A 14,911-nucleotide genomic window follows, 5' to 3' on the forward strand; every position below is an offset into this window, starting at 1 on the left:
CAAAGTACATTTACAAGTACTATACTTGAGTACAGTTGTGAGGTCATTTTGTTGGTGCTTCATACTTTTACTCCGCAAAACTTTAAAAGGAAATATTGTACTTTTTACTCCACTACAGTTTACTGGTTACCATTTTGATAAAAATAAAAAAAAGTTAATAAAATACAGCACATTATAGAAGTTAAAATAATTTTTTAGCTTGTGATGTGGCTCCTCATCATGTTTCAGATGTCTGAGTTGTTAACACTGAGACCGGTACTTTGAATACATGTTGTTGTATTAATACTTGTAATGAGCATTTGAACAGTTCGGTATCACTACATTTACTTATTCTATGCTCGATTCAGTTTTATGTAGTAGATTAATTCATGTACCAGTCCTAATCTGGAGCCCCCCCCCGTGGGGCTGAAGTCTGTCTGTGCTGCATGGGTTTCCTCCCACAGTCCATCACATACAGTCAATTAGAAACTCGTAAATGAGGAGCATGAATGGTTACTGTCATGTTACTGACAGTAGGATCGAGTCGAGAGATGAATCTGCTGTACGGAGGTCAGATCAATGATGACATCACCACCGATCACACGTACAACAAAGAGACCGAGAATTAAAACAATGTATTAGTCACTTAGCCTGAAGACTTTAATGACATGCCTGAGTTGAAGGATAACAACAATTGAATTAATCAAAATACAAAAATACAATATATGCAACACACAAACTAATACTGTGCAACATGGATGTTTGTTGGCATATTATGAATTTCAGCCGTGCTCATGTAGTGACATCGCCATTCTCCCATAACATTAAAAATGATCCTGAAGTACAGCTGAATGCGTCACAAAAGGGGTGTGCTACATTTGAGTGTTCCAAAATAAAAACAAAAATAACATTCTTCAGATGTTGTTGTCGTACATGTGATGTGCCTCAGTTTAACACCTATAGATGTTCATACAAAAATATATCTTTAAAAGGGAGAAGCCATCTGGGCACAACAAAATAGTAAGTTACAATGAAACCTTTACACCAACTCTGTCCCAGACTTACTGACCATGTGAGCAAGATCAAAAACATCCCAATTGACTGGTAACTGCTACTGACCCATTTGTTCGTGACGGTCACTTTGCTCAGAATAAGACACAATATTCAGATTCACGTCATACTGACAGGTAACAAGCATTTTGATACCCACATGCTACCTGTAGTCGCAGTGTAGGATGTGTGATTTAAAGTAATAGTTCAATCTGCTGTCTTTCTGAGAGCCAGATCAGACAATGATATCAGATTCATATCTGTCTAGCTAGTGTTGGGACCTGGTTGGTTACACATTGTAAGCTGGGCAAAGAGCTTACAAAGAGTGCAGGCAGAGGGGGCCTATCCAAAGTGAAAGCACACATCGACAGCTCACTGAAGTGTCACTGTGGAGCAGGGTGGTTCTGTTTGCATGTTCTCCCTGTGTGTGCTTGGTGTGTGTGCTTCCTGCCACCAGCCAAAGACATGCTGCTTAACGGTAACATTCACCTGCAGACATGTGTGTGTCTGTTTATTATGTGTCGGCTATGTGATAGGTGTATCTACTACAAATTTAGATAGCCCTCATCTAGTCTGAGCCACCAAAGATCACACACACACAAATAATATCCATTCTGTAAAATACAATGTCCATGTTTAAAAAAAAAAAATACTGAATATTTCTTTAAGTTTTGGTGAATCAAAAGGCATCAATAGATGCATGCACCCACAGGTACACGCACCAATGCACATGAATACACGATCGTCTCTAACTCAGTAACTCATTACCTCAACTTTTCATTTCTACTCTCCTCTGTTATAAGGCATGGGTGCATATACGATTAGTGTGAGACACTTTTCTCATACAATAGTTATAGTACACATGTAAAACACACTGTTCCTGTGAATTCAGGCCGTTAGATTTTCCACATCAAAATGTTTTGGGACAGCCATGTAGAACCGGAGGTGGAGGAAAACATTCTTCTTGCTGTGAAATGAGGCCAGTTTTTTTTCCACAGTGTAGTCTGTGCTCACTATAGCCTCTTTAAGGCCTGTGGGTAGTACTTGAGGAAGATCCTGTGAGCGATCTTGTACGTGTCTCCCTGAGGCTTGGTCGGGTACCTCCTGCGGTTGTAAATGAATCCCTTTTCTACCTGGAAAACTGCCTGGTTGAAGGCGTCCTGCTTGAATGGTCGACCACTGTCCAGACACTCGACTAGCATATGGACAAACAGCCCCCAGCGCTGGGCGTAGTAGTCTTCCATGAGCCCTCCCCACTCTTTACTGGCGTAGTCCAGGATCTCACCACTGGGACCCCACAATGTGAGCTGGTTTCTGGCATTCATGTCATAGAGCTGTGCCTCCCTCTCATCCAGGGCTAAGGATCGTGCACTCTCCAACCACGTCCCTAACAGGAAATTGCGATCACTATTCAGCAAATGACTGAGCTCAGGCAGGAGGTCATAGATCAGCACGCCGCCTGCAGTCAGCAGATCTGGCAGCTTTTGGTTCTTGAAGGCAGTTATGATATCTTGATAATAGGTTGTTGTCAGGTCTTGCAGGACCTGCCGAGTCACATCCACAAGGTCGTACCGGAAGGTTTCCTTGGACATGAGAGAAGGAGCGACCTCTAAAATCAGTTTCCAGGCTTTAAACAAGTCTGCCCGGTCATACCAAAGGTCAGAATTCATGTGAAAGGAAGGCCTGCGCACCAGCGGGCTGTGGTTGTGGTTTCGGTAATGTGGCACGGTGCAGTTATAGACACTGGCGAACAGGCGCACCCATGCAGCGGTTAGGTGTTCGTCTGTGCTGCCGTAACGGCGTATTGCATACAGTGATACCCACTTGGACAAGTTGACCGGCTCTTTGCGCCAAGCCAGCTCGCTCATCAACTCATACATCACAGGATTTTGCTCTATGCCCTCTGGTGTCATTCCTAAGCCCACGAGAGTGGAGTTTGGGAAATGCAAGGCTTTAAAGGGCCCTGAGTTGATGCTTTCAACTGTACCAAAGAAACCATTGTTACCACCAAAATTATGCAGCATGCACCAGATAAATGGCTGTCCATAGAAGGACTCAGTGTAGGAGAAAATTGGTTCCGTTTCGGCAAACAGGTCGAGCACGATCATTCGTCCAAGGGGCACTCCGTGTAGTAGGGCCTGAATCTGGGCTGGCTTCCAGAATGCTGCATCACTGAAGAAGAGCCAGCCTTGCATCAGCCAAATTGCTCGAGGATCAACTGGGGAGAAAATGAGGTTTGGATGAGGGACAAGAGAAGGACAATTCTCAAACATGCCTGAAAATCACAACAGGTCATCTGAGGGTCATCGAAGTAGTGCACTACTGTAGTGGGATACACTAAGCAGTGTACTTGTATCCCAAAATATCAGCATTCGGAGAACATATGGGCAGTATCAGGTTTAAGGCTCACAATGAACAGGATGTCAGTCGTCCACGCACTCACCTGCAGTCATTGAGGCAAAGACAGAGCGACTGACTGCTGACAGGTAGGTGGGGTCAGAGGACGGAGGAGTCATCTCATTGAAGGTGTCAGTGTTGTAAATGTGATCCGTCCCAAACTGCTTCACCACCTGGGACAGATAGAGGGACCCAATCCGGAGGAACAGTGGGTCCCGAGGGTCTAACATATAGGAGCATGAGAAGCTGCAGTTGAAATGAGACCAAGGCCCCAGTCTGGTTACGTTTGCTGCTGGATACAACCTGAAATACAAAGAACAGTGATCAGTGATTCAAAGGCTTTGACTTTGAATCATGCACTTAGAGAGAAATGTGTGTCTGGTCGAGTTCAAACTTTATTTTCTTTAAAGTGTCCTTAACGCCACGGTATACGTTTGTACAAAAATAACTAGGTTCCAACCTACCTATCCCTAATTGCCACAATCAGAGGCAGGTTTAAAAGCCTGATGATACCAGTGCACACTTTCAGACAGTGTCTCCATGGTGCTGCTTTCACATGAACTGCAGTAGTCGTGTGAAGAATTAAAAAAGCCAGCTGACACACATGGCCAGTCACTGCATACAGAACAATAAAAAAAGAACTTTGAAGCATGCTAACAACCTATGTGGCCTTTCATTCATTCGGCTCATTAACTTCAAGTAAAATAAATAAATGTAAAATGTTTCACTCAATAAACATTTGGTCACAACTATTTAAAGACATGTCTTGAATGTTTATTTTTTTATGTTTAATCTATTATCACTACTGGTATCAGCCTCAAAAATCCAGTGTTGATGAGGCTTTAATATGTTGTACATTATGCAGAAAAGTGTGTAAGGGTGAAATGCTTGAACATAAAGATCAATGACCTGAGGATTCCCTTGGGGATGTTCCCAGAGAAGGCCGGCAGCACAGGAGTCATGCCAAATGATCTCATGCGCTCCAAGATTCTAAACTGCACAGAAAGAAAATGTCATGTGAGGAGATTCATTTCAACACAGCTCAAGTGAAACGTACTAATCTGCATTTCATCACTGCCTATAGGTATTAACACCTTTTTTGTTGAGTACAGTAGGAAGAGCTGCCAGAACTACAAACACAAGACGCAACTTGTAATAAACTGAAATTTAAAGGTTCCATATTGTTGTTTTCTCTGAGTGCTTCTGATTGTACAGCAGGTCCATGTGATAGTAATACCCTGAGTATCAAAGTGCTTAAACCACCAATAAATGCAAATAGATCATAATAATTGTGTCTTGAAACAAGGCGTCACGACTCCCACAACTATGTGATGTCACCGCCCTCAGCCGTGCCCCCAGTATGGCCCACCTGGACACACCGTTCAGGAATCGGAGCTCTGAAAAAAGGACAAGGCCTTTACAGCTGCTGCCCAGGAAAAGCATATATCCGCCATTATCCCAGTATATACGATCCGGTCATGCTGCTGCCGGTAGACGCTCCCTCCAAGCGCTCGCCTTAACGTGGCCAGCCTCTCAGCCTCTTGCCTGCAGGCCTTCTCAATTGCAATTCTCAAAATTCTATTCCACTGTCCACTTGCTGTCTGTGATGCCCAATCACTGCCTTCACCCTGATGTTGGGGACGGTCTCGGATTCTGCCGTCATACAATGCTTCTGCTGTCGTCCCCTTGTTGGCCTTTAAACAAACTGACATGAGTGAGGTGGCTCCACCGCTCCTGCATTGGACCTGGACTCATAATGGACTCTGAGACACTTTGGACAGACAGCACCAACACAGACGATCCAGTCTGAGCATTTGAGTCCAGATTTGTCCATCTGTTCAGCTCATTTCAGTGCTAACCGACTGTCGCTATTTGCATTTACAGGTGGGTCTTACTAAGTTACAGAAGTGGGCTACAATCTGTTACCTGTGACTTGCCTGGCTGTGTGTCACAACAGTCAGAGGGGACGCTCAGAGCCTCTGATTGGCTGAGCTCCACAGAGAAGCATGATGGTCTTTGATACTTAAGACTAGAAATACACCTTATGAATCAATACTTCAAATAAAGTACTGCCCATATAGGCCCTTTAAGAAATGCAACAACTGTTAATAGGTAACAACGCATATATTACTTTATTTTTCATTTCAATTTGAAAAGGTCGCTTCAAAAACTCGTCACAATAGTTTTAACTGTTCAAACTGAAGCCACCATTCACAGATTGGTCAATAATTCTCAATCAGAAGTGGGTGTTGTGATTGTGCCGTTATTAGCTTTAAACTGTGTTAACAAGTATGGAGGTTTCAGTACTTGGAGGTAGAGCTGGTTCACGTGCCAGGACTGCGGCAGAGGCCCACCAAACTTGAACATGTTTCCCATTCGGTTCCAGGCAAGAAACGCCGGGCCAGAGAAGAACTCTTCAACCTCCGACTGGTTTAGTCCAAGAGCACGGTAAACCTAGAAGTACATCAGAAGTTAGTAAATGGATTGTATTTATATAGTGCTTTTCTAGTCTTATCGAGTACTCAGAACACAAACCACACACACACACACACTCATATAGTGATATTTTTCTATCACACACTGTCAGCACAGAATTTGGGGTTAAGCATCTGCCCCAGGGAAATTTCGGCATTCAGACTGGAGGAGCTGGTAATCGAACCTCCAACCTTCTGCTTAGTGGACGACCCACTCTACTCCACAACACCCAATAAGCTGATGTTCACATGCTGCTACACATATCAGAGATCAACAGACAATTCATCAATGTTGTTGAACTTACTACAAAACTAGAGTGTGGAAATCATCTACAAAACTCCTGATTCAATGTCAAGCACCTAACTGCCAAGCATGATAATTATAAAAAGCTAAAAAATATTTGTTAAATCTATTCCAAAACATATTAAGTATATTTAAATCTAGATTTTAAGGAGCCAATAATGGAGCAGACCCAAATACTACGAGCTGATTTAACTGTGTTCCTGTGCTTTAGTGTAGACTAAGTTAAGAATGTACCCAGTTTCAGGTGAACAGGTTTGCTCTAACCTCTTGCCACAGGGCTTCTTGACCAGTGAACGCCAGCGGCAGATTGATCCCATTGAGTGCCATCCAGTCAATCTCTCGTTCCCATCTCGACCAGTCCCACCACACAGTGGAATAGCTAAAAGTGCAGACATTCTGGTAATACCGGAATCTAGAGACAAACACACAAATATATTGTTTATTATCCCGGCATGCAAGGTAATCAAATACAAAACAGGTGGAAACAAGGAAAATCAAGCCTTGTTAGCATTAGGCCGAAATTGACATCCTTTAATTCAAGCAGTTGTGAAAAGTTGCCTATACCCTTTAGGTGTATATGTCAGTGTGGCACCTAGATCCTGTTTGAGCCTCTCATGTATGTCACATGCAAAGCATCTACATCTCATCTAGCTGCTTTCAGACCTGCGCTGAACTCCGGAGAATCTCCAGATGTTTAAAGAGGGGCTGTATTCAAGTGAGTGCCTCCAGACCTTCTACGGACTTTCTCCGGCCAGTACCCTAGCAAAACCTCAGGAGAATGTCTGAATAAGCCGATGTGAGAACACAGGAGATCCTCTGGAGCGAGAGGGCATGCTCATGACGTTTCTAACACATGACAGAGGTCCTGCCTAGATCACTTGTTTTAGGTCCTGCCCCTGCCTGCCTGCTGTGTCACCTCTTACCTGAACGCTCCGGAGATTTCTGTGTTTTTGTGAATGTGTCTGAAGCTCCTGCTGAGTTGTTCTTGTGTAAAAGGAAAACTCTGGAGAAAGTCAGGCCCCAATTCTGCCGACATTCTTCGGAGTTAATGTCTAAAAAGGGCTTGTATCTGGTGATATTTTATGAACCACAAAAATCACAACACATATTTCTGTTGTGTTTAGTGTTGTTGTGTCTGTCCTGTTGTATTGTAACCAGCAACTATATTGAGCTGGGTCAGAGATCAGTGAGTATAGCAATAAAATGTTGGATGTTTTACTAAGGCAGGTGAAAAGGGAGGGAATGGGAGGTTGGAAAAAACTGGGGCGAATTAAAACATTTAACATGTTGGTCTGCAGTTTGCTTTTCTTCTTCTGGATGATTTCATCAAAAAGCAAAGGGCATTCAGCATTTAGCTGTAAGAAATTAGCAGCCATCCAGTGTTTTATAGCGTTCAGTTAATTCATTAAAACGTACTATTTGGTTGTGTTTTGAAGTTTGAATGACATATATAATTGAATATCTTATCATGTTAAGTCCCTTGCAATAATCTACGTTGTGATTTGGTGCTATACAAATAAAATTGAAATTGAATGAAATAGAATTGAATATTAGTCATGCCCAGATATCACTGTCCTGCTCACACAGCAAACTAGTCACATGCACTCCCTAATTCAAGTTCCTGAAGGCTCCAGCCACAGTGTCTGTGAGTTTGTATGATACGCTTCATGGAGAGTTCCCCCTGCCAATAACGCTATAACCCAGCTCTACTCATCCGTTGACTTTTGCCTCTAATGGCCGTTCCTGTGCATGTTCTGAGACCAACTTTGTAAACAAAACAAGTAACAGTCAGTTCCCAATAACAGGTCTATTAAAGGAGCTCCAGTCAGCCTGCGAGAACAGTTATATGAAAACATTGTTGTACTTGTACACTGTATTGTGTACAGTGCACAAGTACATGATTAGTACAAGTACATTGATTAGATTATTTTTAGTTACTTACTCAACGTGGGACTATAAATGAAATGATGAACTGAGGGTTAGAGTAAGTGCTGACTTTAAACTAACCTTAAACACACTTAAACCCTGATTCACCTTATCGTAACTGTTTTATTTTAAATCCAATGCGCAGAAGTGTGAAGACAAAACAATGGAAAAAGTCTCACTGTCTGTATATTTATGAAATGCACTGTGTGTTAAAATCCAACAGAGAGATCATAAAAATTCCCCCACATACTCAAAGTGACAAACACTACTGAGTTGACGCACTGCTCTTTACTTGCATATTTCAGTGTATTTACAATGTGCATATTACTTAACAACATAAACTGTATTTTAAATGACATTTCAAAAAGCACCTTTTTCAACAGTTTGGAAGTGGAGGTGTCATCCCAAACTTTGGTATCTGCTCTATATAAATGATTAAAGCTTGGAACTGTGACCCAAAGTCATGGGAAAACAAACGGTCCCATGTGTGCCGTGGCTTTTTCAGTCCAATGACTGTGCACATGACATAACTGCAGTGAGCTGATGCAGGGATAATGCACAACAGATAATTGAAACGAATGTTCCTTTAAAGGGCCCGTCCATGGTCCAAGTGTCCATAGTGCTCAGAGTAAACAATAATAAATAATGTGTGACAATGCCCCATTTGTCATGCCGCCGTGGTTTTTTAGGTGCCGCGTTGCAGAGGAGGGGGCTCGAGGTTACATGCCATACTGCCATCATGGAATTCCATAACATAGACAAACCCCAGCAGTCCTATTCACACAGCTTGATTTGTCATTAAAATACTTCCGGTGTCATTTGCAGGCAGCACAGAAACATCACAGATTTTGAGATGTGTGCAGCTGATAAAATACATGAACTACATCAGCACGTCTGGGACTTTCAGTACAACCGATCGTTCAGTAACTAATTGGAACAAGGTGACATCCTGTGACTGCGACTGTGAGGAGTATGCATGGCTCTGCCACAGCGGCATTTTCAAAGAAGCCGTTTTGCTGACGTCAGTAAAATGGCCCCCGTTAATGAATTCTACACACAGGCAACACAAAAGAAAATATTCACAAAGCAATCACGCTCTTCATCTGCTTTTGACTTCGGTCATTTTCCAAATGATGCGAATCACAGTCTGACAACCTGCTCATGATTTTATTGCTTATTGGCCTCAGCTAAACTCCAACATCCACCTGACAACAAGGGTGGAAGATCTATTATTTCAATAGGAGCAACACCTCAACACCTGGTCACAGTGAATCATTGTAACTTCTTTATGTGCTATTGGCTAGTTTCATATTTTTAAGCTGATCACATGTTTAGGCAAGGCAAGTTTATTTGTACAGCACAACAAGGCAATTCAATAGGAAAAAGCATTTAAATACAAATTAAAAGAGTTAAATATAAAATAAATAGAATAAGAAATAAACGAGTAAAAATAACAGTGCAGTTTAAGAAATGAGTAATTGTATGATTTAATAAAAGGCCGTGGCAAACAGGAAAGTCTTCAGCAGTGATTTAGAAGAATTAAGATTTGCGGCGAACTTACAGGTCTCTGGGAGCTTGTTCCATAAATGTGGAGCATGCAAACTGAATGCTGCTTCTCCATGTTTGGTTTTGACTCTGGGGACAGAAAGCTGATCCAGACGACCTGAGGGGTCTCTCAATAGGATTTTGAAGTTGATTCTTTGACAGACAGACAGCCAGTGTAAAGATCTGAGAACTGGAGGGACATGAGCCACTTGCTTGGTGTTAGTGAGGACTCGAGCAGCAGCATTCTGAATTAACTGCAGCTTTCTGATAAATTTTTCTGAGGGACCTGTAAACACACCATAACAAGTCAAGTTATTCTTAAGATAAATGGATGGAGACGTTTTGCCAAATCCTGCTGAGACATTAGTCCTTTAATCCTCTATATGTCCTTGAGGTGGTAATTAGATGATTTTGTAATTGTGTTAATGTGGCTGTTAAAGTTAAGGTCTGAGTCTGTGACTACACCGGACTTGGTTTGAGGGTTTTAACTTTACAGATTCAAGCTGAGCACTGACTTCAGTCAAATCTTGACTTGAGAGATATAGTAAAAGGTAAAGTAACGAATAACCACAGCAACAAAAGTACAACTACATTATACTTGAGCACAATAATACAAGTGAAGCCTACTTACTATTCATTCTTTAAAAACACTTATGATCCTGAAGAAAAACTTTGTTTTGGTCTAATGACTAAGTATTGGGTACTCTTGTGGAATATTACTTCACACACTAAGTGGAAATGTCCTTTGGTAAATTCAGCAGCTACTGACAGTCACTGACAGTCACTGACAGTCACTGACAGTCACTCAGCCAACCATCATCTGTCTCATTGCTGTCCTGGTGAAATAAGCTGCGTTCATGAAAAGGGATGGAGCTGAATCACGGAGCTGATGATGATGCTTCTTTAAACGGTGGACCTGTTTCTCACTGGGGCTCACTGACCTGTGTCTGTAGACCATAGACCTGTGTGTCAGTAATGCCCACTGGGGCTCACTGACCTGTGTCTGTAGACCATAGACCTGTGTGTCAGTAATGCCCACTGGGGCTCACTGACCTGTGTCTGTAGACCACAGACCTGTGTGTCAGTAATGCCCACTGGGGCTCACTGACCTGTGTCTGTAGACCACAGACCTGTGTGTCAGTAATGCCCACTGGGGCTCACTGACCTGTGTCTGTAGACCACAGACCTGTGTGTCAGTAATGCCCACTGGGGCTCACTGACCTGTGCGGGGTGCTGATGCGCTGGACGCCGCTGAGCCTCGGCAGAGGACGGGGCAGATCCAGCTGGTCACCGGACCAGGAAACATGGCAGCTGCAGAAGTACTTGAGGTAGTTGTAGATGCCAGAGGCCACGGCCACTCCGCTGCTGCCCGTGGCCACCACCTTGTTGTTCCTCGTGGACCTGAGCTCGCACACGTCCAGGCTGTCGTTGGACAGGCTCCTGTTGACGGACACGATGAACTCCGTGGACCTGTCCCCGAGCAGCCGCTTCAGCAGCCCCACCACCGCTCGCCCCTGCGCCTTGTCGCTGGCTTTGGGTCTGATGTGGTCCAGAGCGGTGAACCGCCCCTGTGCGGCCAGGTGAAGAGAGAAAAGCACGAGCAGCGCCAGGCTGCAGCTGCTGCTCAGCGACATTGTGATCGCAGATCTCAGAGCCAAACTTTCCCACCGTTCAAAAACTACTGTGATTTCTCCAATCGCAAACAACCAGGAAGCCTGGGTTCACTGAAACACCGCCGGCCAATCGGAGAGAGAGAACAGCTGCCTCCATCGGAACTCCCGACCAATCAGAAGAGGCTATTCTGTAACACTATGTTTCAGGAAGAGGACATTGCTTCTCCTGTTGTCATCATATGTTTCAAGTTGTATTTGTCATATGCAAGTTAACACAGGGTCACCAGTTCAAAGAAAGGCGTTGGACAACAAGAGACAAGTCAGCTCAGCAGTGCAACGGTTAAAATAAAATAAAAGCAAGATAGAAAGAGCTTAAAAAGACAATACAATACTACAACTATATACATTCAAAGGTGCAGTGTGACATCTGTTGCAAATGATGTAATAACTAACTGTATGGAGTGTGTTTGAATAGTATTGAACCATGTGTATGTATAGTTATTGCACATGTGTATGTATAGTTATTGCGCATGTGTATGTAAAGTTATTGCGCATGTGAATGTATAGTTATTGCACATGTGTATGTATAGTTATTGCGCATGTTATGTAAGATTGTGCACATGTGTATGTAAAGTTATTGCGCATGTGAATGTATAGTTATTGCACATGTGTATGTATAGTTATTGCGCATGTGTATGTATAGTTATTGCACATGTGTATGTATAGGTATTGCGCATGTGTATGTAAAGTTATTGCGCATGTGTATGTATAGTTATTGCACATGTGTATGTATAGTTATTGCGCATGTGTATGTATAGTTATTGCGCATGTGTATGTATAGTTATTGCGCATGTGTATGTATAGGTGCGCATGTGTATGTATAGTTATTGCGCATGTGTATGTATAGTTATTGCGCATGTGTATGTATAGTTATTGCGCATGTGTACGTATAGTTATTGCGTTATTGAATATAAAATAATCCTATTGATGTTTTTATTAGTGTGTTTCCTCTTAATTGTAAACAAAGTGGACAAACTAAACACGTTTTTAGTTTTTATGAAAACTGAAGGCTACCACAGGTTCTCTTTCGTGTTTGGAAGCAGATGGTGAGGTGAGGAGTATTCAGCTGCAACATGCAACTTCACCACTAGATGTCACTAAATCCCACACACTGAACCTTTAAGCGTGTGCAGTGAGAACATGAAGCTATGGAGGGAAGAGTTGCAGATAATTGATTTATGTTTAGTGTATGGAGCTGAATGTGTGTCATGCCCCTAACCCAGTTTTGACAGTAGCAGCTCAACATAGAAAGTCATGACAACAGCCTGCTCTGTCAAGAACGTCTCTCCACCACCTACACCTGCTGATTAACTGCTGAATCAGGCAGGATGATCAAGACCTGCAGCCAACATCCAACACTGGCAGTGCATTTCCATGGGACATAAATTAATAAATGCCTCTGAGTGCAGGATGAGTCATCATATAGTTGTACCTGTTTTACAGAAAGAGGGGCAAGGCTATGATATACAAAATGTATAACAAGAGATAAATGAACAATTAACACAGGCATATTAAACTAGTAAATACATTTTTCATTTCATGGGGCATATAAACCCAGTACTTGATTTTTCTCAACATCCGCTCTTAAGACAGACTTCAGGGTGTCTGTCTTAACAGGGTGGTTGCATTTTTCAGGACTCAAGGAAGTGCACTGTTGACCTACGTGTTTTGGATAAGTGGTTGGCGAGAACCCCATCCTGCCAACCACCTTCCAGGGCAACGGAACCAGGAGGAGCTATGGCTCAAACCACACCAGTGGAGGAACAACCTTTTCTTCCACCGCTAAAATGTACTTCACAGGTTGGGGAAAGGGACCAGGGGAGCAGCCAACACACTCCTGGCTGTCATTCCTGTTGCCCCATACTCTCTTTTCTTGACTTTTGGGAAAATGTGCCAATAAAGGAAAAACCCTTCACATATACACCCTAATAGTTGTAAGGGGTTATGTTACCCTGAATAAAAAATGTATACCAATTGCCACAACATTAAAACCAGTTACCCATCTTAATGTTGCTGCAATTCATTTCTTGGGTTGCTTTTCAAACTCATCCACATCCCCAAATGCTAGTTTTTATTCATAGGACAACTAAGCCATTTTGTTGAGCATTTGCAAACAATGAGGCTGAGGTATGATCTGACAAACCAGTTATCATATAAGAAGATTTAATCATCCTCCATGAGATGATCTGAGGTCAGTCAGCTCTCAATGTTACATAGGGACCATCAAATATCTGTAGGTCCCTGCAAACAGCACCATATCCTTTGGTTTTCCATTTTGTTCAAACTTTAGCAGCAGCCTTTAGGAGAGTTGTTCACTCTGGGAGCCACCACCTAGGATGGGGCAACCTCAGTCACCTTTACATTACATGACTACTTTCACTCTGATGATCAAAGTAAAAAGAACTTCATTTGTAGAGTTGGCAGAGTTAGTTAATTAGACTTCTAGCTAAATTTGAAATCATGCTCATGTAAGGCCAGATGTAATGAAATTCCCTACGGGCAGTCCTACTATGTCACATTCACAGTAACATGAGGTCACTGTGACCTTGACCTTTAACCCCCAGGTACCAAAATCTAATCCTTTCATCTTTGAGCCCAAGTGACAGTTTGTACCAAGGACATACCCTCAAGCTGATCTTAAGATATCATGTTCAAGAAAAACATACACATACTTTATGTTTGTTCAAGATGTGATGAAATTCCCCTTGGGCATTTCATCACATCGTAGGTTCAGGTGATCAACCGTCATTACACACCTCTGTGACGCACTCATACACGCCCACACAGACACACAAATTCCTCTCATATTCGTGATTGATCTGTGACAGGCTTGCAACCCAAATATGTATCTTGCTCCCACTCTCACTGTTTATGCAGTGTTCCACACTCTTAACTGCTATCAAACTCCTGTTGGGACTCGGTTACGCCCTGACGCCCCATTCCAGCCTCTCTAAGACGTGGGACTGAGACCCTCAAACAGGCCTTGTATATACCAGAGGTCTTAAGGGCAGAGGATGTCACACCTTGTTAGTTTAAAAAGGCACAGAGGTAATGGTCTACTGAGCGGGCTACATGGCTTTCATAGTGCTGCCATACAAGCCAGTAGACAGTCAGATTTACCTTTGGCCTCAGTGTACCCTCAGGTTCGGCTTGTAACGCTATTGCAATTAAAGGCCTGGAACACCTGATGACACAAAGGTACACAAATGAAGATATGTCACTAACATCCACCGGAGTCTGCATGAACGGGACCAAAGGTGTTATTGATGTGTAAAGCCCTATGAGACAAATTGTGATTTGTGAATATGGGCTATACAAATAAAATTTGATTGATTGATTGATTGAGGTCTTCAACAGGGGGTCCGCGACCCCTAGGGGGTCCGCGGAGGTACTTCAAGGGGGTCGCGAAATTTTTGGTTGATTAGACAAATTTTTTTTTTCTAAACAATTATTTTTTCACAAATTTAAATGTCTTTAAATACACATTTACATGGTCAGGACTGCAGCCTGAGGCTGACATGACCCTCTGCCTGACAACCTCCATCCGTCCAAGGTTAGATAAG

The 14,911-nt window shown here is 42.8% G+C and overlaps 1 protein-coding gene across 1 annotated transcript; it reads right to left on the minus strand.

Moving 5' to 3' along the window:
• Window positions 1-615: 615 nt before the first annotated feature.
• naglu (N-acetylglucosaminidase, alpha) lies at window positions 616-11,439 on the minus strand. Its single transcript, XM_035145396.2, has 6 exons — window positions 10,897-11,439; window positions 6,469-6,616; window positions 5,734-5,880; window positions 4,336-4,421; window positions 3,473-3,729; window positions 616-3,247 (listed from the first exon to the last, which is right to left on the minus strand). The coding sequence occupies exons 1-6, from the start codon at window positions 11,307-11,309 to the stop codon at window positions 2,043-2,045; spliced, it is 2,256 nt and encodes a 751-aa protein (XP_035001287.2). The 5' UTR covers window positions 11,310-11,439; the 3' UTR covers window positions 616-2,042.
• Between the last annotated feature and the right edge of the window lie 3,472 nt (window positions 11,440-14,911).

This window comes from Hippoglossus stenolepis, chromosome 21 (assembly GCF_022539355.2).
Source record: "Hippoglossus stenolepis isolate QCI-W04-F060 chromosome 21, HSTE1.2, whole genome shotgun sequence".
Classification (NCBI taxonomy): domain Eukaryota; kingdom Metazoa; phylum Chordata; class Actinopteri; order Pleuronectiformes; family Pleuronectidae; genus Hippoglossus; species Hippoglossus stenolepis.

What these genes read in the sequence shown, in the direction of transcription:
- naglu (XM_035145396.2), bottom strand. Translation starts at nt 11,309, where the DNA reads ATGTCGCTGAGCAGCAGCTGCAGCCTGGCGCTGCTCGTGCTTTTCTCT. An exon ending in AAGAAGCCCTGTGGCAAGAG is followed by an intron (nt 5,881 to 6,468) that starts GTTAGAGCAAAC and finishes ATGTACTTCTAG; the next exon opens with GTTTACCGTGCTCTTGGACT. An exon ending in ATCCCCAAGGGAATCCTCAG is followed by an intron (nt 3,730 to 4,335) that starts GTCATTGATCTT and finishes TTTGTATTTCAG; the next exon opens with GTTGTATCCAGCAGCAAACG.